The sequence below is a fragment of the Sabethes cyaneus genome, chromosome 3 (genome assembly GCF_943734655.1).
Source record: "Sabethes cyaneus chromosome 3, idSabCyanKW18_F2, whole genome shotgun sequence".
In the NCBI taxonomy this organism is placed as follows: domain Eukaryota; kingdom Metazoa; phylum Arthropoda; class Insecta; order Diptera; family Culicidae; genus Sabethes; species Sabethes cyaneus.
The window spans coordinates 40,697,191-40,721,598 of record NC_071355.1 but is presented as its reverse complement, the minus strand read 5'-3'; the positions used below and the strand labels follow the sequence as shown (position 1 = coordinate 40,721,598).

At 41.1% G+C, this 24,408-nt stretch overlaps 1 protein-coding gene across 1 annotated transcript in view; it reads left to right on the top strand.

Moving 5' to 3' along the window:
• LOC128739495 (adenylate cyclase type 6) overlaps positions 1-23,871 on the top strand; it is a 131,191-nt gene extending 107,320 nt beyond the window's left edge. Inside the window, exons 7-17 of the mRNA XM_053834989.1 lie at positions 3,404-3,835; positions 10,318-10,477; positions 10,546-11,364; positions 11,428-11,759; positions 11,826-11,910; positions 22,113-22,229; positions 22,295-22,375; positions 22,445-22,602; positions 22,886-23,126; positions 23,203-23,554; positions 23,615-23,871. Coding sequence (XP_053690964.1) covers positions 3,404-3,835; positions 10,318-10,477; positions 10,546-11,364; positions 11,428-11,759; positions 11,826-11,910; positions 22,113-22,229; positions 22,295-22,375; positions 22,445-22,602; positions 22,886-23,126; positions 23,203-23,554; positions 23,615-23,871 — 3,034 coding nt within the window. The remainder of the gene's footprint in view (positions 1-3,403; positions 3,836-10,317; positions 10,478-10,545; positions 11,365-11,427; positions 11,760-11,825; positions 11,911-22,112; positions 22,230-22,294; positions 22,376-22,444; positions 22,603-22,885; positions 23,127-23,202; positions 23,555-23,614) is intronic.
• The last annotated feature ends 537 nt before the right edge of the window (positions 23,872-24,408 follow it).

Here is a 24,408-nt window from a genome sequence, read left to right as displayed (position 1 = left end):
TCTGGTTCTGGTTCTGGTTCTGGTTCTGGTTCTGGTTCTGGTTCTGGTTCTGGTTCTGGTTCTGGTTCTGGTTCTGGTTCTGGTTCTGGTTCTGGTTCTGGTTCTGGTTCTGGTTCTGGTTCTGGTTCTGGTTCTGGTTCTGGTTCTGGTTCTGGTTCTGGTTCTGGTTCTGGTTCTGGTTCTGGTTCTGGTTCTGGTTCTGGTTCTGGTTCTGGTTCTGGTTCTGGTTCTGGTTCTGGTTCTGGTTCTGGTTCTGGTTCTGGTTCTGGTTCTGGTTCTGGTTCTGGTTCTGGTTCTGGTTCTGGTTCTGGTTCTGGTTCTGGTTCTGGTTCTGGTTCTGGTTCTGGTTCTGGTTCTGGTTCTGGTTCTGGTTCTGGTTCTGGTTCTGGTTCTGGTTCTGGTTCTGGTTCTGGTTCTGGTTCTGGTTCTGGTTCTGGTTCTGGTTCTGGTTCTGGTTCTGGTTCTGGTTCTGGTTCTGGTTCTGGTTCTGGTTCTGGTTCTGGTTCTGGTTCTGGTTCTGGTTCTGGTTCTGGTTCTGGTTCTGGTTCTGGTTCTGGTTCTGGTTCTGGTTCTGGTTCTGGTTCTGGTTCTGGTTCTGGTTCTGGTTCTGGTTCTGGTTCTGGTTCTGGTTCTGGTTCTGGTTCTGGTTCTGGTTCTGGTTCTGGTTCTGGTTCTGGTTCAATCTACACTGGAATTGATTAAATAATGTCATTTTGATGCTATCCAATTCGGTTCCATCCCGTCCGAGCGCATTATATCTTATTGTCTGCATCCTCATTCTTGAGCCCCCCAAGGCAGGTAAATTGATTCGTAATAACCAGGTTGTGTATACGTCTGTGGTGTCTGGTGTGTCGTCTGTGGTTGGGAAATTGAATGAAAAATCCTAAGAAATTTTTAAGTTTAAGTTTCTTCCAAAAAGTTTAAAGTAATTCTCCGTTTTCGCTACTTAGAGATTAAGGTAAGATCTTTTCTTCCATTCAAATCAATTTGTAGGATCATCAATTGGTAACAAACCGCGGTAATTTGTCAAAAATGAGAAGAGCTTTATTCATTCTAAACCGTGCTACTTTTCCAGTTTGAGATTTTTACCTCTTGTGTGAATATATTCAAATATACGATCAAAACTAGGCAATTGTTTTGCTCTCATCAGAAGATGAACAGATGTGCTAAAACTCGTCATAAAAACCGTTGCTGGGAGACAAAGTTTGTATTTATTATCAAAACGTAAGTGACTCAATTATAAAAATTAATTCGTATTAGTTAACTGCATTAGGAGAAGTAAAGAGTAGTATTTAAAATTTGTTATCTAACTGGGCACGGATTTGATTTATTTTGCTAACCAAGGTCTTTGAAGAATGTTGAAGAGTGAAAGCTGAAGAATTAAACATCTGTTGTTTCTTTCAATTGTTATTGAGTACCAGGTGTTCTGCAAATTCAAATAATTTACGAATTCCCCTAATAATTCATGATAGTCTGCCTTCGTTTTACTCCTCAGTTGATTTGAGATAAATGTCAGATGACGTTAGTTACATTATCTGAGGTGGAAAATCTCCAGATCACATTCTCCCTCGCAGAAGCAAGTCCAGCTGAGGACGCTTGTTAGTCGATGAATCGTTAAAATAGAGTATCATCCTTGTACCTCGTTGACTTACAGAATAGAAGCGGAAGGAAGCCAACGAACAAAACCACGAATCAGAAAAAAATAGTCCAACTTTCCGCGGTATTTGATCACGAGAGTTTAATGTTCAGCAAACCAATTTTCCACTTAGCAAAGTACGCAATCAACTTTCTAACAAGTCCGGCAGGACTAGAAAGACATGATGGGCAACGCCACAGCAATTTGCTCTAAATTCATCAACAGCCTTTGAACCCTTTCGCTCCGGCAGCAGGCAGCTCCGGCTGACTATCATTTGTCATAATTAATAAACTACCACCTTAGCGCCCCGGGATGGCGTTGCTTTTGCTTCGCTGCTGACAGGGTTGTTCAGCATCAAGTGGCTCTCTTCTGGTGGCACTTCGGCGCTCGCTGCTAATTAGGCCCATTTATGTCGTAACTTTCGCCATCGTTCGCTGTCTCAGCAAACGGCAAACCCTTGCTTGTGATGACGATGCACTTCGACCGGAAAGAGCTTCGAACGAAAAGCAAGGTGCGAGAGACGTGCAAGATCGTTGTCATAATTTATTATCCTAGAAACCGTATTCTGGATGATAGATAGAAACCGCTGACCGGGATCGGCAACCGCGCGCGTGGAAGAAAAATGGGGGTAAACTTGGGCGGAAATGGGATAGCTTTCATCCGAGCTATTTGCGTTAACATTCGGGGTTGGCAGCTGTTTTTGGCGATAATCAATCTTGTGTACCATTGTCGGGGTGATATCAATTTCGGAACAACAAATTGCTCATTAATTTGGTTAGGTCTAATTTCAAAATGTGGCTCCTCAACGCGTAGGATAGGATGATAATGAAATTAGGAAACATCTCCTGTTCTAAAAGGGGTTAAACTAATTGAGCTGAATTTATTTCGTACAAAATGTTTTTGACTTGATGATTTATAGACTTGCTTCATATGACTTTCGCTTAGAGTGAAAACAACAGAAAGTTACTCTTATTTCATGTAAGAAATCACACCACAAGTATTAGGCACGTAAATTTCACGTGATAAACCATCGAACTGAAATCTCGGCCAACCACACTAGTAACGACTTTGCCGAAATGGACCATAAATTCCCATTTGCCGACGTTTACATAAACTATTATGGCAATTTGCCTCGGCCCATGTTATCGTCTGAATTCAATGAACGGGCGGGCGTCGCCAGCAAAAGTACGCCCAACAGGCCCATAAAATGAACCATTTGCTGCACAGCTGGATAAGAGATACGGCTTCACGTCTACACCGAAAAATAAGTTTTCTTTTCGACCTTCACCTTTGCCTTGTTGTTAGGTTATGGCATACAAGTTCCACGCAGACGAATCAATGATTCGGAAGAAGCACATTAAATCCAACCGCCTAGATGGTACTGAATCCGAAGTCGAGGCTTATCGTACTGATTTGACCTTCTTCAAGTTGTTCCTTCAATTCGACTATGGAACTGGTCGGTTATAAACTGAATTTAACAACATTTCACCTAAATTAGTCATCTAGTTAGTGAGGAGAAAAGTTCCCATTTGACAAATATTCGAGTTATGAATCGGGAAATAAAGCATTGTTGTGAAGTCACCGGAAACGTAGTGTTACTTTTCCAAAAAATAAAACGCAAAAGAATGTTAAACGACCCCCGGAAGAACCTTTACTCGAACCGTAACGAACCTTCTACCGCGCTAAACGGCGGCCAACAATCCCATCCAGATTCAACGACGTTCATTGAATTTTATCGCACATTTTATGTTCTTCGCTCGTTTTCAGCTTCCTTGCCGACGGCGGCGACGACGGCGGCTCTGAGAGTGGCTCCCCCGATGATGATGATGATGATGCAACCGTAGACGCAAACGGTAACGATGGCAATGTTACCGAACGGCGGCGGCTTTACTTTCCAAACAACCTGGCAACTCCACTGGAGCTGGAGCTGGAGCTGAAGAATAGAACCGACTACGGTGCCGGCGAGGGAAACGACAGCCAGCCACCAGCGAGCCTATGTAGTCGCGATTACTTCACCCTGCTGAAGGACAACATGACCCAGCTGATCCTGATAGGGGTCTGCGCCACGGTTTATGCCCTGCTGCTGATGTGTCTGTACAAGCAGCGGATCAACGAAATTTACCTGTTCCAGGTGTCGTACGTCGTTATGGCGACTCTGCTGGCGCTAGACGTGTGCTTCAGCTTCACCACTTCTGCCAAGTAAGTGCCAAACCGGGGCGGGGCGGGAAAGGTTGTTGCTCGAGGATTACGATTGTATTTAATTTGTTTTTCTTTCTCGTATGGAGAAAAATCGTGAATGCTTGAACAAAAAGTATCAAACACGTTCTATCAGAACACTGCTCAGACTTGGCTAGTTTTAAATTTTTTTCAAATCAATTTTAGTTTGTCAGTTGTTTTCTTATACATATACAGGGGGTTGGTGCAAATATTTTAGGGGGTGATAGAGGACCACATTTGACGAAAAAACATCATATATATGAACATATGCTGCCGCTACTCGCATTACAGTCTCATTTCCTATAGAGTTTCCTACATAAATGGGACTGTTACGCGAGTAGCGGCAGTATGGTCAAATCTCAATCATTACAGAGTTACTAAACATTTGTAGTTATTGGTTCTGTTTACTCTCTTAATTAGTTCTAATACAAAAAGTATGTTAGCTAGCTTAATTCTGTTACTTTCACTCGAAAGCTGAGAAATTTTTTACTGAAAATTATCCTTAAGTTTCCTACTTCAAAATATAGTAACTTTTATGAAGTAAAGAGCTCCGAAATAAGTGTTTCTCTTGGCATTTTGATCAATTTTTTCTATAAATTGTTTTTCTTTTTAACGGCAAACGAAATTACAATAAATGCAAACATTGCTCAAAAGGTTTACTTAATTTCCTAGAGCCAGGCTTTGGTTAATTTTAAACAGCAGGCAGTTCAAAAAACTAATCTCTGACATCTAAAATATCAGACAAGAATAAGAAAATTGACTGACAGATTAGTCGAGCAATCATTCAGCACTGCAATTCATGAATGAATTGTTTTGATGGGTAGAAAACTGAGAAAGACAAACACTGTCAGCAATTCAGTACTCATGTCCATGGACTTACAGATAAAAGAATACTACTACTAGTAGTCAGGGATGGCACGATCACTTTGACTCAATTCACATTCATTTGACAGTACCGTCTCTGCCAAACAAAATTTGAAGAAGTTTTGGTATGGGACATTTGTAGAATTAGTTATTATCTACAATTTTGCTGGACCTAGTCTTGTAGTATCTTTTGTAGTTACGGCGCTACAATGCTAGTAACTCGTTAATGACTAAATGAACGTTCACTTAGTCACTAAAGAGGCACTAGCATTGTAGCACCGCAAATGCAAAAGATACAGCAATACTTCGTTCAGAAAAGTTGTAGATAATAACTAGTTCTTCAATCGTCTCATACATAACTTTTTGAAATTCTGCATGACTGAGACGGTACTGTCAAATGAATGTGAATTGAGTCAAAGTGATTGTGCCATCGCTGCTAGTAGTAATGCCGTAATCAGAGCTCAAAGTAGCGAAGAGATGATTCACTTCAGCAGCTGAAAAATGTAAGCTACCCAGGTAACCAATAAGCATTAGTATAAGCAGTAAATCGATCGTTTATTAGCATTCCTGGCGTTTTATACTGCAGGTTGCTGTTTATCAGCCTTTTGACTGCTTAATTGTTGTAAATTGGCATCCACAATTCTATTTAAATTCTTCTTGTCGGTAACTAGCTGCAAATAAGCATTGTCAGCACTATAAGAGGGCTAGCAGTAAAGTAGCCGCATATTTTGCCGAAATAGCATTTAAGTAGTATTTAAGGCTACTTGTTTGCTTGCACTTAAGTTGCATTAGAAATGCTTATTGGTTACCTGGGTAACTTTAATAAGTTTATTCTAAAAATGGAGAAATACTTTTAATCAACAGCTTTTTAGTCGAAAGTTTAGCATTAGGGCTAGGGCTAGGGCTAGGGCTAGGGCTAGGGCTAGGGCTAGGGCTAGGGCTAGGGCTAGGGCTAGGGCTAGGGCTAGGGCTAGGGCTAGGGCTAGGGCTAGGGCTAGGGCTAGGGCTAGGGCTAGGGCTAGGGCTAGGGCTAGGGCTAGGGCTAGGGCTAGGGCTAGGGCTAGGGCTAGGGCTAGGGCTAGGGCTAGGGCTAGGGCTAGGGCTAGGGCTAGGGCTAGGGCTAGGGCTAGGGCTAGGGCTAGGGCTAGGGCTAGGGCTAGGGCTAGGGCTAGGGCTAGGGCTAGGGCTAGGGCTAGGGCTAGGGCTAGGGCTAGGGCTAGGGCTAGGGCTAGGGCTAGGGCTAGGGCTAGGGCTAGGGCTAGGGCTAGGGCTAGGGCTAGGGCTAGGGCTAGGGCTAGGGCTAGGGCTAGGGCTAGGGCTAGGGCTAGGGCTAGGGCTAGGGCTAGGGCTAGGGCTAGGGCTAGGGCTAGGGCTAGGGCTAGGGCTAGGGCTAGGGCTAGGGCTAGGGCTAGGGCTAGGGCTAGGGCTAGGGCTAGGGCTAGGGCTAGGGCTAGGGCTAGGGCTAGGGCTAGGGCTAGGGCTAGGGCTAGGGCTAGGGCTAGGGCTAGGGCTAGGGCTAGGGCTAGGGCTAGGGCTAGGGCTAGGGCTAGGGCTAGGGCTAGGGCTAGGGCTAGGGCTAGGGCTAGGGCTAGGGCTAGGGCTAGGGACATGTCTTCACATGTCTTCAAGCGAAGCCATTTCACTTTTTTGTAACAAAAATGTCTTCTAAATGAAGACATGTCTTCACTTTTGGCATCTCTGATCGTTACCTCTGGTTTTTACCATATCAATATGATACATGTAAAAACTACTTATAGCTAGCTATGAAACCATAATAAAACTATTAATAAAGCAAATTTCTTAGGGTTGCTTATAATGTCACGTTAAAACTGTCTGGCTGCGACATATTTTATAATCTTGCTATAAATGGGGCATAGCAATGGAATATGGCACACCAACCAAAGTTAATCTTATTGTGGTTGCTTGTCAAACCACAGTAAAACTAGTTGTTTTATTATTAGAACTTGTTGATTCTTTTCGGTGAAAATCAAAAACTGTTGATTTGGTGTGACGTTTCTGCCTACTATTTTTCTTCGGCCATCATCAGACGTCTACAAAACAATTATAAAATTTATTTACTATTACATTTTACATACAACATAAAATTTTCAGTTCAGTTCAGTTCAGTTCAGTTCAGTTTAATTTATCACTTACAATATAGCGCGTCGATTCTGCATCATCACTCACAACCAATTATGTAACCCCGTCTGTTCGCATTCGGGTTGAGCTCCTACGATTTGCTTCTCTTGTTTGTATGCGGCGGAGTTAGAACACTAACCCATCGTATGCCATAATGAAGATTCACCGTTGTTTCTGCACCCAGTACTTTGATGTGGAATGCCTCTGCTGTGAGTCTGGTATCCTGGGCTTCTATCCGTGAAACTATTCGAGCATAGTCAAAGTTGAACAGATGTCCTTCTTGGATAGTGTGCTGCGCTAATCCAGTCCTTCAGTTTGCTGTAGATGTTGTTTACTGCCTTATTTCTTGGCTTAAACGTTTGTTTTATGTTGCCTTTAATATGGTAACAGCCTGACTAAAAAGTTTTATCGCTGCTATTATGAAGAACATTAGAGTACAACACCGAAATCATATTTCAAGGCGCCAAACAACAATTCATCAAAGCCAACAGTGAGCTGCACAAAGGAAGTTATTATTATCGGTTTTAATGCTAGAATGATTTTGCTAGAAACTAGATTGGCTAATCGAATATAAATATATTTGTTCAAATAACTGGTTTTCAAAAATTGCATAATTATGAAGGCGCGTTAATTTTAGTCACCTATCATTCCAATATGCACTATAAAATTCAATGCGGATATGCTGCGCAGCTGCGGAAACTGCTGAAAATTTATTATATTTTTCATATGGTTGCTGTAAATTTAAGCAATCAGGATGATTTGACAGTAAAACTTTATCTTTTCTGCTCGCGGCTATATATTTTCAAGGTAATAAAGTTTGTTACGCAACGAGCTGTATGCTTTATAACTTTGTCGAGCAAAACGAAAAGCTTCATTCGATTATGGTGTTTACCACTTGGCAGCATAATTGGTTTTATTGTTGCTTTCAGCAGAGCGTAATAAACCTACTTGAGCTTATCACCTGACTCTTCAAGAGGTTATAAAAACATTCTGAACAGTGGGCCTCTTAGTCGAAAGAAAGTTTCATAGCGGTCATCAGAAGGCTCGTAGTTTTATTAACAGTTTTATGAAATTCCTCCTGAAAATCACTAGAGGAACATAATAAACCTTGTCCGAAGGACACGTCCAACGTCCGAAGTCCAATTTCAGAATAGGCGGCAAAGTGGTCACAGTTAAGGCCCAAACAAAATGTTGTCGTTTTTCAATACGTTGCGAAAATTTGACAGGAAACCCTCGGAAAATCTATCAAATTTCTGAAACAAATTAAAAAATAGATGCATTATCTTCCCAGTTGGAACACGCGGTGTGGATACCATATTTTCGGTTTCTTGAGAATATCATTCACAACGCGTGCTATGTTTTCGTTTGAAAGTCATTTTCTTTTAGTCTGATCACTACCGCTTGATAAGAATTTCTTCACATTTTTGTAAAGAGCGTCATTTGAGGTACGTGAGGTTAAAATACATATTAATGTACGCAAAACGCATGAGTTTAAAAATGTTAAGGTTAAGGCGAAACAACATCGGTGACCACAAAATAGTGCCACCCTGCATATATAATAGAATTAAGTATCAATGCAATTGCAAATATGTAAAAATATTCATTTTAGAACTCAAACAATGAAAATTTTACAAGCGGAAGGTATTTTGTGGAACTACGAGCCGATTTAGTTCATAGACATTGAAAATGCTTATCTTGAAAAATGCCAGAATCTTAAGCCGAAACGTTAGACAACAGAAAATCACCAATCCTACTCACAGTAGGCTGTGCACCTAATAGTACAGGTTTTTAATGGCGTTATTATGTTATGCGAAAATGTAGCGCCTCTAGCATTTCAATCATACTTATTAATTGAATTTACAAACAACACTTCACTGGTGTTTTAATGTGGGAAATTGTTTAACAACAACATAATAATATCATCATGTAGTATTGTGGCTGGAATAACAAAGTGGATCATACCGTACATAATAGCCGGGCCCCAACGCTTGTTCGCTAATTAAAATTATATTTGCCCGTGCGGTGCTTTTCACAGCCGGCAGTGATATGATTTTTGGAATTGTCCTTTCTACGATTATTCGCGAGCTTTTGTGGTTTTTCCATAGATTTCACTGAAATTATAAAATGCGGTCGCTTAAAAAGTAGCATCGAAACGCACTTGACTATTTGACATTGTACCACATAAAGATAACAGAAAACGGACAGGTGAAACCGGTCCCTGCCAACCAATCGGCGAAGCCGGAAACATTCTTGGAACAATAATGTTTTATTTTCGAACATACCGGGCGTGCAAAAGCTTACCGTTCGTTCGTTCCATTAATTGAATTGTTAAGCATATTTTCGCTCAGCGGATTAAGCCGTTGATTTTAATTAAATTTCGTGTTTGCCTTCTTGCTTCTTTGTACATTCGCCGAGGTTACCTATCAGATCCATGAGAATTTTATCATATGTCAGACTGTCAGATTCAGCCACTCACCGGCGCACTGCCATCGTTCAGGTGCGCGTTAAAGAGCAGGAAGCAAAATGGGAAAGTTCTTTTCTTTTGAAATTTAATATAATATTTTGCTGTTTGTTGTTTCGTAGTAGGTCACGACGTCATATTTCTTGAGGAAGACTGCGCTTAACCTCAGCAATGTTTGTCAGTAGAGGTACTTATTTTGTGCGTAAGTTTGCTAGGAAAACAAAGTTGAACTTTTATTTAAATGTCAGACAGGAAAGTTTCTTGTGCATTGTTCATAGCTTCTTTGTTTAAGTTTGTTGTTAAATATTGTTAGCAGTGCGTTAGAAAATCACGTTTGATAGACTCATAATTATTATGACAAAGTTTACTCACAGCCGAAACAACTATAAAGTCGATTGTCCTTCCGAGTACAACATAGTTGAAAAGCAGAAATATTTTATTGAATTGCCTAATAAAATATTTCGCAGATCATCCTTCTGAAATGAAGCTAGGGCTAGCTCTCGCAAAAAACTTTGGTTTTTTTGTTACACGAAATGCTATATTTTTTTGCTTCGCCCGGTATTATTCTCTGCGGGCGACGAAAAAAAAATCGAATGCGGGGAAACATGCAGGAAGGTACCGAATCAACCAGTCGGAAAGCGTAAATGTATTCCACCTGCTGGGCAATCAGAGTTTGGTTCACAGTACGTTAGATAAAACCTCTGGCATGTGTTCCGGAAAAAAATGGAAACAAATAAATGCCGAGGAAATGGTAAATTGAATCGCCAAATTTGTTTGTTTTCGCACCCTAAGGGGTGTTTTTGCAACAATTGCTGGATAAAATGGACTTGCATTTTATCCAGCATTTCCGGCTAGTGTCATCGTTTGAATTAAATAATAACATGTTCGTATTGTCGATTATTTACGGACCGAAATATGTTGTAAATCAACAAAAAACAACATGAAAGGCTTGATTTCGATTACTTTTTGATTAATTCGTTTCCACGTTGTAAATTTGCAGAAAATTCACCTCATCCGGAGGCTGCACCGTGATTGCGATTTACATCATCTACACGATGCTCCCGATTCGGTTGCGGGAGGCGGTCGTGGGTGGCACTTTGCTGTCCCTGTCACACGTCCTGCTAACATTCCACATGAACGATACCGACGATCATGATGTGGTGAGTACCGTTCAAAGCTTATCATCGAATCAGCTAAAAATTGTCCTTTTTCGTTTTCACCCAATCAGCTGTACGCCGACCTAATTACGCTGGCCTGCACCAACGCCACCGGAATTCTGCTGCACTGGCCGAAGGAGAAATCCCAGCGAAACGCATTCATGGAAACGCGACAGTGTGTCGAAGCGCGGCTTCGAATCCAGCGGGAAAATCAAAAGCAAGAGCAACTGCTCCTGTCGGTGCTGCCACGGCACGTGGCAATGGAAATGAAGAACGACATCGCCGGACAACCGCGCGAGGAAGCCCAATTTCACAAGATCTACATCCAGCGGCACGAGAACGTTAGTATCTTGTTTGCGGATATTTGCGGTTTCACCAGCCTGTCGGACCAATGTACCGCCGAAGAGTTGGTTCGGTTGCTGAACGAACTGTTCGCGAGGTTCGATCGACTGGCACAGGAGCATCACTGTTTGCGCATCAAACTGCTAGGCGATTGCTACTATTGTGTTTCCGGATTGCCGGAAGCGAGACCCGACCACGCGATGTGTGCTGTCGAGATGGGCCTGGATATGATTGATGCGATCGCGCTGGTGAGAGAGGTGATGGCAGTAAATGTGAACATGCGAGTGGGTATCCACACGGGGCGGGTGCACTGCGGTGTGCTGGGCTTACGGAAGTGGCAGTTCGATGTGTGGTCTAATGATGTGACATTGGCAAACTACATGGAAAGTGGAGGTGTTCCCGGAAGGGTTCACATCACGAAGGAAACACTGAACTCGTTGGGTGACCATTATGAGGTTGAAGAAGGGAAGGGAGCCGAAAGAAACAACTACCTGAAAGATCATCAAATTCAAACTTATCTGATAGTTCCTAAGGAATCATACAGAGCGGTAAACTTTTAAGAAATTATTTGGCCGGTGAAATTATTCTAAAAACATTTTACTCCTTTGCAGCATACCATGTCCAAGCAGTCATCATCCGTCAATGGAAACATTTCCAAGGAACTGCGGATGATGGGACACTGGTCTAAGATGGGTTTCAACGATAAGCAGGAACCGAAGAGTACCGAAGAGGAGGTTAACGAGTATCTAATTAAGGCGATCGACGCCCGGTCGATCGATAGGCTTCGGCTGGATCACTGTAAGCGTTTTCATCTCACCTTCATCAAGGAGGACATCGAACGGAAGTACTGCCGCGAGCCGGATCCGATGCTGAATGTGTACTTCTACTGCAGTATTATAATATTCTTCGGGATCATGTCGATCCAGGTGCTAATATTCTCAATGTAAGATAGAAATTTTGCATGCCTGGACTGTAACTAATAAAGTGATCTTCTTTTGTTTTGTTTCAGGGACCAATATAGCTACTGGGTGTATGGCTTCCTAACCATCGCTCTACTAGTGTCTTGTGTTCCTGTCTTCTCGCGAGAAGATACAGTAAGTATAAAGTTGTTTCAAAGGAATTTTTTTTAGGAAATAACATTTTTAAATTCTTAGTTCTTTTTTCTATAAGTCTTGCACTTCCTAAAAGAGAAGGACCTGTTCTTTCAAAATAGACCTCATGAGTTAATTATTATTGAGGCTTTATTAAGATGTTGAAAGCCTGGCCGAACAACCCTCTTGTTATTGCCTAGCAACTAAAGCAAGCCATCAAAATTGTTCCCTATAAGCTTGTCCCTCGATAGTGCTTAGTGTATATTCTACTCCACGTAGTGGAGGTTGGTGGTCTGTTCAACAACTCTAGTCTAACTGTTAAGGACCTTCTGGACTTTAGGATTGGCCGATTCGAAGCTCGCTTGCAAGAATATCCTGTGTTTAACAAGTTGGATATTCTTGCAAGACTAGACAGAGAAATGGCCTCTCGTTGCAGCGATTCTATGCTTTGACAATTGATTCATAGGTTGAGCTGAGGGGCTCATCCGATGTTTTACAGTGGAATTGCTACTGTATAAAAATCGTGCATCATGGATCAAACCGCACTCGCTTGATTGCTATTCAGTATGGCCGTATCTCCTTCCTTAGACACTTTTACTAAGATGGCCTGCGTATAATACATAGAAAATGTTGTGGATTCCCAGATATTGCTGAAAAGCTGATGCAACAATTGCGCTGACAATACTGGAGAGCGTTCAATTTCATCAACCGACGTCGCCTTAGGATTTCTTTAGTTGGACTGCAATATTTGAGACACAGTAGAGTTGTTTAAAGTGTTCAGTCTAACGGATAAGCTGTGCACAGCTAGCATTTTCATATGTATAAAAAAGATAAAAATCAGCGATACGTACAGATATACATGCTAATAAATCGTATTTGATGAGCAAAATTGGCTTATCCGTACTATTTTGGAGGCGTTATACGTGATTACGAATAATTTTGAGCGTTACGATTATATAAGTATTTATTTACGATAATATCCGATTAAGCGCGAGTCGCTCCGTATTGCTATACGATTTTGTGCTGAAAATCGTGTGTATGTCAGTTATTATCATTATATACGATAGAAAACTAACTTGGTCCTACTTTATCCAGCTTTAGTAACGATTTCGAGTTTGTTAGGAGATATTAACGATAATTTTCCTACATTGATACGAGTTGGTGTTAGCTGGGTAACCCACATCATCGCAACGATCTGGCTAAGTGCCATTTTCGCATTGGTCCGAAAAGCCGTACAATAAGGGGATTTCTCTATTGGAGCCGGCTCTCTCTCTCTCGTCAGGTATGAAGTTGACCGAGGCTGGTTTGCTCCGTCTAGAAGAGTTTCCAACAGCCTTCTACTACAGCACGACGTATCCCAAGTAACAATTTTAATTTTAAGGTGCACTTGAAGAGGTTTCCAGCATTTGCTGCTTAAAACCGATCTCAAAACTTGTAATTCTACAAAACTGCGATAAAACAGCCATAAAACCCTTATAAGGCGAGGGAGGCCCACACTAAAGAAGGTTCTCAGGAAAATTTCCAAAGATCCTTTTAAAACTTGTAATTCTTATCGATATCATTTTATAATGACTTCCAAGAGTCGCTTGAAACAAAAAGAAAACCGCCACAAGTGTTGATGATTTTATGGTTGCCTCTTCAAAGAACACTTGCAAGACATCATACACTTTTCACAGCCTTAAATGTTTTAAATTGACCAAGAGCCAAAAGCTATAAGCATTCACATATATTGCTATTTCGAAATGGGTATAAATGAAAATTGAAAATAAAAATGGTGATAAAAGCAGCTGCTTTGTTGCTCATAAATGAGAAATTTTTCATACCACGCTCGGTTTGTCGATGTTTTGTGACATGAAAGTTAGAAAATTTTAACGCGCCAGTTATTTATGCTAGATTATTGAAAAATTAAATTAATAAAAAAAATAATGATTTCATGAAGAAGTTGATAGCTACCAAATTTTTAACTAATTGTGGCAAAAAGGCTTTTATATGTCTAAACATTTATTTAAAAAGATAAGATCGCTAATGGTATTGCATAATACCATCTTTATAAGCGCCCATATGCAATTGCCTACAATTTCAAAAGTAATCAAAATAGCCCTGTTCGCCATTTTTTCAATGGTTTTATCCAAATCAACCCGAAAGCGCTTATTAGACTAACATTTCTTGCAGAAGACAAAGAAAATTTTTCCAAGAGCGCGATAAGTTCATCAATACTTATTGTATTCTTGAAGAAGACAAGTTGCGCTTGAATAAGAATTGTTTGAATTACTTGAGGGCACCAAGTTTTTGCAAGATAACCATTCTAGTATAAACAAAGAAAACATCAACGAAGTACCGACGTAACGTGTTGTTTGTGCTGTTTGGACTGCACGTCAGTTCCAAGCGTTTAATTTACAATCGGTACAACTGTTTTTAAAATTTATGCTTCAACTGCTTCAGTGCCTTCAAACATTTTCCGTACAAAGGCATCTGACTTCTGATCTGATACGAAAAGCTCTAGAGGAAACCCGCACCGCCTCTGGCAAATGCATCATTACCGGCACTGTCCTTCCCCAGTTCAGTTAGAGATCTTTATTGTTTTGTGACTTCGCTATCTGTTCATGTGAAAGAGTTTTCAAAATATTACACAGATTTTCGCTTAATTTTCGTTTAAAAGATCTGTATTCTTCAATTTTCTCCAGGTTCTGACGCCCATTTTGACAGATTAGTTGTTTACGTTAGAATGTTCTTATTCAAGCGTATAATTTCTCTTACAAGAATATACGATTTTAAGAGAGTTTTATGGCAGTATTGTTAAGAAAACGAATCTTGCAGAAGAATGTCATAAGTTTTTGTCAAAACTATTGTTAAGTTTTAAGGAGCGTCGTTTATAAGCAAAAATGAAGTATCCTTTAAAACCCCTTATAAGGTGAATTACACTTATTGATAATTTAGTTTTATGGGTGATTCTTCAAGTCTCCTTCAGTCATACTTCAGAAATGTTAGTCAAATAAGATAAAATTCACTTGAGGAAAAACAGTATAAAACCTAACAGACTTTGAAATGCTCTGATAAAACTACTATAAGAAATGAATAAGACCAATTTGCTATTAGATTGTTACTTGGGATCGATAACAGGCTATTATCGTACCCGCTCTGACACGGTTGTCATGAAGAACTTGTGAAAAACTACTTCGTACATGAGGATGTTTCGGTACCAGTCCGTTGATGTTTCAATTGAAGAAACATTTCTTCAATATCGTTAGATTAGAAACCGCCACCAGAGCGAACTGCCGCAACCGAGTTAGAGCGACCGGTAACGCTGACGTCAGCTGATCCGAGGCTCTTACTTGTAATGCATTGAAAGAAATTCCATTACAGTATCAAGGATCCAGATTAGATGTACTTTCTCCGGGATTTTAAGATTCACTACCACTCCCGGTGGTAGGCACGAGCTCAATCTTAGATCTGACGCTCTCAGGTCCTCCTCGCTGGTTCGATGCGCGTAACCCTTCAGGTAGCCGTAGCAGTCATCAATTTGGTGGACAACTTTCTCTTTAATGACGGATTTCTCTCTATCCATCGCTTCAGATGTTCCCGCCTTTACAACATCATACAATAGCTACCCAGATAATCAATATCGTCGTACCTCCACACCATTGGTGGCCAACCGCTCGCAAACTGATATGGTCCTCCAGTACTGTCGGTCCTGTGCTGTCGTTCTCCAATCCTCACGAACGCCAACTGAAAGTGCATCGTCTTCGACAGCACACACCCATCGGGTGCGGGGTCTGCTTCGGAGTCTACGGCCTCTTCCTGGTTCTCTGCTGAAAATAGTTTTGGCTACTCTTTCGATGGGCATTCTGGCCACGTGCCCAGCCCACCGCAACCTGCCACGTTGTACTACCTTCACTATACCAGCATGATTCATTCGTAGAAATCCCGATTCGCGACTGTAATTTGTTTCACTTCACGGCTTACATCGTTGTCCCATGTTACGAGTGTACCAGGATATATAAATTTCTCCACTATTTCATATCGTAACCCATATAACTCCAACTCGGCACCAATTCCAGTTGTTCTCCCACATTCCCTGCCAGCAATCATGTATTTCTTTTTGGTGGCAGGGCCGGCGCTAGCCCATTTGTCGCTCAACGCAAACCCTTAAAATGGCGCCCCCAAAATTTAGTCGTAAAAAGTAAGTAAGATTCATACGGATTTTTCGAAACACTCAATGAATTAACGATGAACAGCCCAGGAACGAGTACAGCGGAGAGAACTTCTTGATACGGCACGAGCGACCTTGGCACTTCCTCCAAAAGGGCCGCGATTACAGAGTTCCCACGCATCGTTAGTTCGTTGACTTTAAAGCCGCATATGATACCATCGACCGAAAAGAGCTATGGAAAGTATTCGGCAAGTGTAGCTTCCGCAGAAACTCATCAAACTGAGTCAATCTACAATGGACGGTATACAGTGCAGTGATCGGATCTCGGCTAGATTGTCTAGTTCATTCGAATCACACAGAGGGCTTCACCAAGGTGATGGTCTCTCATAACTAGCTGCTGGTCAACATAGCACTACAAGGTGTTATGAACCAAACGGATATCAAAACATGGAGCACGACCTTCAACAAATCCAGTCAATTCGTCTGCTTAGCTGAACGATATACAATATCCATGTCATCGGATATTATCGGCAGAACTATTGTGGTGGTGACTGAACAGTACACCAGAATAAAGCACCAAGTAAAGATTGGGTAAAAAGCAAATACGTTTAAACCAAAGTAAATGTTGGCCGGCAGATTCGAGGCCGACCGACGCCGCTTGGGCAGTAATGTAACGATCGACGAAGATGAGTTAGAAGTAGGCTTACTGGTAACGGCAGACAATGACATCAGCCGTTAGATTCGACGGCGTATTGTCAGTGGAAGTCGTGCTTAATATTGGCTTCACAATCAATAACGGACAAACAGGCTAAGCCCCCGTACAAAGTGCATCCTGATACATGACGCTTATTAGACCGATTATTCTTTACGGGCGTGAAACGTGGCTAATGCTTCAGGAGGACCATGAACTAGCACAGCTCTATTGTGAACCCAGCATTCAAAAGTTGACTAAAGCTGGATGAATACGATGGGCAGGACATGTTGCAAGAATGCCGGACAACTACTCTGCAAAGATAGCGTTCGCTTCATATCCAGTAGGAAGACGACTAGGAGCGCAGCGAGCAAGATGGTTAGACCAGTTGAAGCGAGATTTGGCGAGAAGTATGCGGTGCCCAAGGAATTGGAGAGCAGTAACCCACAACCGAGTAAATTGGAGAAATTTTGTTTATCAGGGATTATCTTAGGACGACAAGTCAACTAAGTAAGTAAGTGCAATGCTGAGACTACCAGTTCGTCGCACTAATTACTCTATGAATGGCGTTATCAGCGGCTTGCAGCGAGCTTTTAATTAAGTGTCATCATTATTCGATCTGTCGCGTCGAATACTTGGCAGAAGCTTTGCAACCTTTTTTTCGGGAGCAGTAAACCCCGAGTGATGTAGACTTATGTTTAAATTGTTTTTGTAATTGTATTTTGCTCACTTGACTGTATTTTTATGTAACCATCGACAATGATTAGGGCTATTTCGAGCCCGTTGATTTAATAATAATAAAAGTAAGCAAGCCTGGCATTATGTTGCTAGAGGAGGAGGAGAAACTTGTACCAACAAATCTAAAATTATGCTAATCGTTATTTATTTACAACCGTTATTTTATTGATAACTTATTTATCTAATATACCGATCTTTATCAAGTAACCGAAATGGCGCCCTCTCAAAGTGGCGCTCCAAGCAACTGCTTGTTTTGCTTAAGGGAAGCGCCAGCCCTGTTTGGTAAGCCCCAATCTCGCCGCCTGAAGGCCTCTTACACTGCTCTACGGTTGATTCCGACGATATTGATGTCATCCGCAAAGCCAAGAAGCATGTGGGACTTCGTGTTGATAGTTCAGTTTCTTTCCACGCTTGCTCTTCCAACGTCACGAAGGCGGCTGAGGTCTCACCCGGTATTCTAACGCATGATTTGGATCCACCTAACGTCGCACAAATCAGCGTAACTATTTTCGCTGCGTACAGCGTACTCGCCGTCGAAAGACTCCGCTAACAGTTTCAGCTGGCCTGGCCTGGCTTGGTTCTTTTCATCTGTCACTCTCTGGCATTCGGCATCAAACCAGCTGTTACGCTGTCTTCTACGCGTCGTGCCTACCACCTCTCTCGCTGCTGTTTGGATGGCACCATGGATGTTCCTCCACAGCCCATTTATATCTTCTCCTTCTCCTGCTGTTCTGCGATTCGTTGGTCAAGCTTGCTAGCGTACTCCACTGCCACGCCATCTGCCGTCAATCGCTGAAAGTTGAAATGCAGCATCCTCTCAGTGCGAGCCTTCGCCGTGTTCGACAGCCTTGCGCGAATCTTACACACTACGAAATAGTAGACAGAGTCGATATTTGGTTTGGAAAAGACCTTAAATCTCTAACATTCGAAAAGGGTCGACCGTCATTCAAGACATGATCGATCTGAAAGCTAAAGTCTCCATTTGTATGCCTCCAGGTGTGTTTCCCAAACGTTTCAAAAGTGAAAAGTAGGTGCTACAGATGGCCATTCCTCTGGCCGCGGCAAAATTTATGAGCCTCAGACCGTTATTATTGGTCGACAGATGAAGGCTACGTTTTCCAATGACTGGACGAAAGAATTCCTCTCTTCCGATCTTCACATTTACATCTCCGATAATGATTTTTACGTCACGTCTTGGGCACTCTCCATAGGTTCTCTCGAGCCTGCCGTAGAACCTATGGTATCATCGGTATCATCGGATTTATCGTTTGTCGGTGCATAGACGTTGATTAAGCTGTAGTTGAAAAATTTGCTCTTAATTCTTAACACACATATACGGTCATCTACGGGCCTCCACCGGATGACTTGTTGTTTTTACTTTCCCAACACTACGAAACCGACACCATATTCTGCTTTTCTACCGCCACTGTAGTAGATGTGGTACTTGAAAGAAATGCCTGCAGTAGGATCTACTGCACGGAACTCCCTTTCTCCGAAATTTGGCCATCGAACTTCCTGTATAGCAGCGATCTCCATTCCGAGTCGATGTAGTTCTCGAGCAAGCAATAGCCAGCTCGTCCCGGTTCACGGAGAGTTCGAGCATTCTAGGTATCAAGTTTCCAATCTCCAAACAAGCGTTAAATCTAAGTCGACCAAATTTTGGCCGCAACCCCTTCTAGGGTGAGTCAATTCAGTTTACGGTACTGAAATCTTCGAAACATAAACAACCACTATTGCTCTATAGTCTTCTACTCCATCATAGGCAGCGTCTCCCGGATATTATGTTTCCAGATGCAATTCAGTTGGTGTTGATGTTGGCTCTACTACAGATTACTGAATTCCGTTTCAGTTCCCCATCCACAAGAAGTGGAGATAGTACCCACCTAGCGCCAACTCGTATATCAATGTACGAAAACTATCTTAAATATCTCCTAACAAACTCGAAATCGTAACTAAAGCTGGATAAAGTGGGATCAAGTTGATTTTCTGTCGTATATAATGATAATGACTGACATACATACGATTTTCAGTACAAAATCGTAGAGTAGTACGGAGCGACTCGCGCTTAATCGGATATTATCGTATATAAATACTTATATAGTCGTAACGCTCAAAATTATTCGTAATCACGTATATCACCTCCAAAATACGTCGGATATGCCAATTTTGCGCATGAAATACGGTTTATTTAGCATGTATATCTGAACGTAATGCTGATTTTTACCTTTTTTATACATATGAAAATGCTGGCTGGGTGATCTCCACTATGCTGAAAGGGAAGGTGACAGTCATGTGAATGCTAACTTTGTGTACGAGGAATAGCCTTGCCGGCCTTCAACGTCCGATAATGGCTCTTTACAATGATTCTACTGCAAACTGGGACATCGGGAAATCGTCTTCTCATCACAGTAAGCGTCTGTAGTCGGAATTAAGAGACGTGGTGTCATGGCACTAAAGCTAAGATGGCAGACTTGGGTGCTTCAACCCTCGAAGACTGTTGAGAAGGAATACGCTCGATCAACGGATTATTGGACAAATAATCTGAGCATTGTCATTAGGGATAACTTGGTCAAATACTGACGTGCACGGAACCATTTGAATACGAATTTGGGCATGAAAAAGCGCAAGTAGGAGGACAGAGGTCGTTAAGAACTGTATCGAGTCCAATGGTAGATATTGTAATGTCGCTGTTAACCCAACATAGCCTGCTTAACGGAGCGCATTGTGCGTTCCCATGCATCACCTATATGGGGAGCCGGTAAAGGTATGAGAAGCCATTTGGTTTTTAGTCTATACACGGTCGCGGAATGCCTCTGCTGGATGTGTGTTTTTTAGAATTAATATCCGAGTCAGTCGATGGTTCATTGAGTCCATACAGAATCCACACGTTTCTTTCGTCAACAGATCACCCTAGTCCCTGGTCTTCAGTAGACGGATTTCACGCCAACTCGTCTATGGAGATGGCAGCACCCGCTCAGAACTCAATGAAACTTTGTGTGTGTAAAGAGTTCATGTAAATAAGCAACTTTGCATGCTTAGTTTTTCCAAAATTGCTCTAGACTAACTTTTGGAAAGGGCGCAATTTTTTTCTCTTTTTTTTAATAAAAAATATAACTCGAAAACTGTAGGATCTGGAAAAAAATTATCTATGGGTGACTTTTAGAAAATATTCTAAATTTTCATAAAAGTATACTGAAAAATTTAAAAACTAATTTCTACACTGAAAAAAAAGCATTTTAAAAATTAAAAATTAATTTCCCAAAAGAACGCTCAGAAATTGATGAATTTTTTTCTGAAGATAGATAATTATGCATCATTTGTTTGCAGGTGCTATAACTTTGGAAATTCTGAAATATCTTTTTTCCCGGTAAGCACTTAAAAAAGTTTTTGTTAAGAAAGCTTTTTTCCCTTCAGTATGACCATCTTACGATATATGGAAGATTTGTAGGCTATTTGTATCATCTATTTTCAAAAAAAATTTCATCAATTTCTGAGCGTTCTTTTGGGAAATTGATTTTTAGTTTTTAAAATGCTTTTTCTTCAGTGTAGAAATTAATTTTTAAATTTTTCAGTATTCTTTCATGAAAATTCAGAATAATTTCTAAAAGTGACCTATAGATCATCTTTTTGTAGGTCCTATAGTTTCCTAAGTTAGTCTAGAGCAATTTTGGAAAAACTAAGTATGCAAAGTTGCTTATTTACATGAACTCCCTACACACACAAAGTTTCATTGAATTTTGAAAGAGTCGTGCCAAACTTTGGTCGAGTTGGCATGAAATCCGTCAGTAGCAACAAGTGCTGAACCCATCCTACTAAAACAAGCGTTCGGACTTTGTTAGCCGGCATCAGTATTGATCTGTATGCAAAAATCTGATAAGTTTCCACAATAAGAAATAACGTGCTGTCTCAAGAATCTTTTCCCAACAATCATTTTGAAATTTTTATCACTCCTACTTACCAATTCACGTAAGTGAGTGCATGGAAAATCGTTTGCTGTCTTTCGAGAGGCAACACGGTTGTTCGTGCTGTTTTGGTCGGATTCGTAATCGTGCCATTACGGTACAAAGGTCATGGAATGGTATACCGCCAATAAAGTCAAGGTAATGGCGAAGGACATGAATCTTCCCAATATGCAATTGTTCTGCCCAATAGTCACCAATTTATCCAATTTTCACGCATTCTTGTTCAGCAAAGTTGTTACTTGGATAATTATTTTGTATCGAGACCATTTTTTGCTCTCCGAAAGATATCTAAAGACAGTTTGTTCAAAACTAGTCATGAAACTCTGAGCATGAACATGCTATTTTAAAAACGAGTACCGAATTTGCTACCATTAGCAAACTTAACAAGGATTATTTGCAAATATACAAAAAAATATGGCATAGTTCTTTCCTACACCGAAGTCGAAGACTGTAAACCGAGTTCATAGGATATGGAAAACATCGTACAAACCGTCCGTGTGTACTTCTGTCAGTAGGTATGGTCATGGCAACAACAACTGTTACATTGCTATCATCAGATCGATTTTAAACATATCAATAATAATATAATTTTATCGATCAACATTACTGTTTCGAGGCAAACCAAATTAAATTTTTGGTTAATTTTTCACATCTTTTTTTCTAGAATATCTCCAATTTCTTCCGTGTGATATCTCAGAAGATCCACGGGCACCGGGAGGTTGCACAAGTGATATCGCTATGCGTTGTTGTTACTGTGATATGTTTGTCTTACTACAAACTGGTAAGTGTCGATGCTTGTTTTGTTTTTTTCACAAGAATATTAATTTTTGTTCCCCTTTCAAGCAGACTTTCATTTTCTACCTATCGCTATCAAATGAATATTTTATAGTACGGCCTAATAACTGTAAAGAATCTAAAATTTTCAATGTAAGTTATTCAAGTTTTCCCTGAAAATTTCGAACAATGAATGTTAATGTCGCTTGTTTTCATTCGCAGATTCTTCTACTTCTAACCTTACTTGCCTTACTGACCTGTGCGGTCCATCAGTTCATTAAGATTCTGTTCAAAATCATCCTACTGGTGGCAATCCTGGTCTGTTATGTAGCTTCCATCGTCGTTTTAGCGCTTATTTTCGACCGCCACTGTGAACCTTGGTAAGTACAAAAACGGACGTTTCATTTACTCTCAGTAACGCTCTGCAGCAAAAACAAAATGCGGTTTAAAAGGTAAAAAGCCCTGCCGTGATTTTAATTAATTATCTTAGATTTCTATTTATGGCTGGGGCGGCAGCAGCAGAAATAAACTGATAAGAAGCCGTCGTTAAGAGCGTTTAATTAAAACCCCACAAAAAAGTGTATAATTATTTCTAATTTCATGCACAATCTACTCTACTTCCTGCGTTTTTTTTGTTTCTTTTCATTTCTATTCATTGGCTAGGTTCCTGACCACCGAACGGTTTCTGATCGATGTGGCGTTTTTGGTGGTGTTTGTGATTGGCCAAATCATGCACAGCCAGCAGACCGAAATTACCCGCCGCTTGGATTACATCTGGAAGCTGCAGGCCACCGAGGAGAAGGAGGACATGGAGCACCTGCAGGCGTACAACCGGAAGCTGCTGGCCAACATCCTGCCGGTGCACGTGGCCGACCATTTTCTGCGGCGGGAGAAAAACATCGAGGTTAGTTCAGTTATGAGTTAAAGCGAAAATAGAACCTCACACTACCGGGGTCGGGGCTTTTTTCTTTTTCTTCCAGGAAATCTACCACGAACAGTGCGACAAGGCGTGCGTGATGTTCGCTTCCATTCCAAACTTTTCCGAGTTTTACATCGAACTAGAGGGTAACAACGAAGGGGTCGAGTGTCTGCGGCTGCTGAACGAAATCATCGTCGACTTCGACGAGCTGCTCGCCCAGGAACGGTTTCACCATGTGGAGAAAATTAAAACGACCGGATCGACCTATATGGCCGCATCCGGGCTAACGCTGGGCAGTTCCGATACGGCCGAATCGGGCCACGTGGTCGCCATGTTGGACTACGCACTGGAATTGTTTCAGAAAATTACCGACGTCAATGAGCATTCCTTTAATAATTTTAGGATGAGAATAGGTATGAGTAATGGGTGCTAACGATGATGGATGTTTAATTGTGGAATTTTTAATTGGATAGGAATTAACATCGGTCCGGTGGTGGCTGGAGTGATTGGGACGCGTAAACCGCAGTATGACATCTGGGGTAATGCCGTAAATGTGGCCTCCCGTATGGATTCGACCGGTGTGATGGATCACATTCAGGTGACGGAGGATATATTCGAAATCGTCAAGGACAAAGGTTACAATCTGACCTGCCGGGGGACGATCAACGTAAAAGGCAAGGGAACAATGGTTACCTATTTGATGCCAGGAATTTCCAAAGAACCGAACTAAGAACCGGACCGGTTCGGATGTGTTCCTGCGGAAAGGCTAGTGTTGTGCGAAAGTTTATGTTTGAGATTTCCTGCGAAACTGAAAGTATTCCAAGACATATCACAGGTGTTGATTTTTCAGTAGTCAGGAATAGTCTTTACGAAAAATGTTACTAAGAGATAAAGAAAGATTATAGATTTGTAGCTCAAAATGCCGCATCGAGTGTATTTAATAGCAAACAATTTGTATTATGTTCAAAAGTAACGATCAACCGTCTTGCGTATTATCTGTTGTCTACAGACTACATAGTAGAGAAAATCTATCGTTTAAAAGCATCCAAACTTCACTATAGTGGTAAACTGAAACGAATCAAAACACAAATGCTCTCAATAAATTGCTTAGAATTTAATGGAATATTTTGTTTTTTTAACTTATTTAGGATGACATAAACCGATGATCTCATAACGATGAATAAATAATTAAATTATCCAATCCATTTTTGCTTACGCCCTTTTCAACAATCCTTACAATGAATATTCTTGACAACTCTTTCTCTAA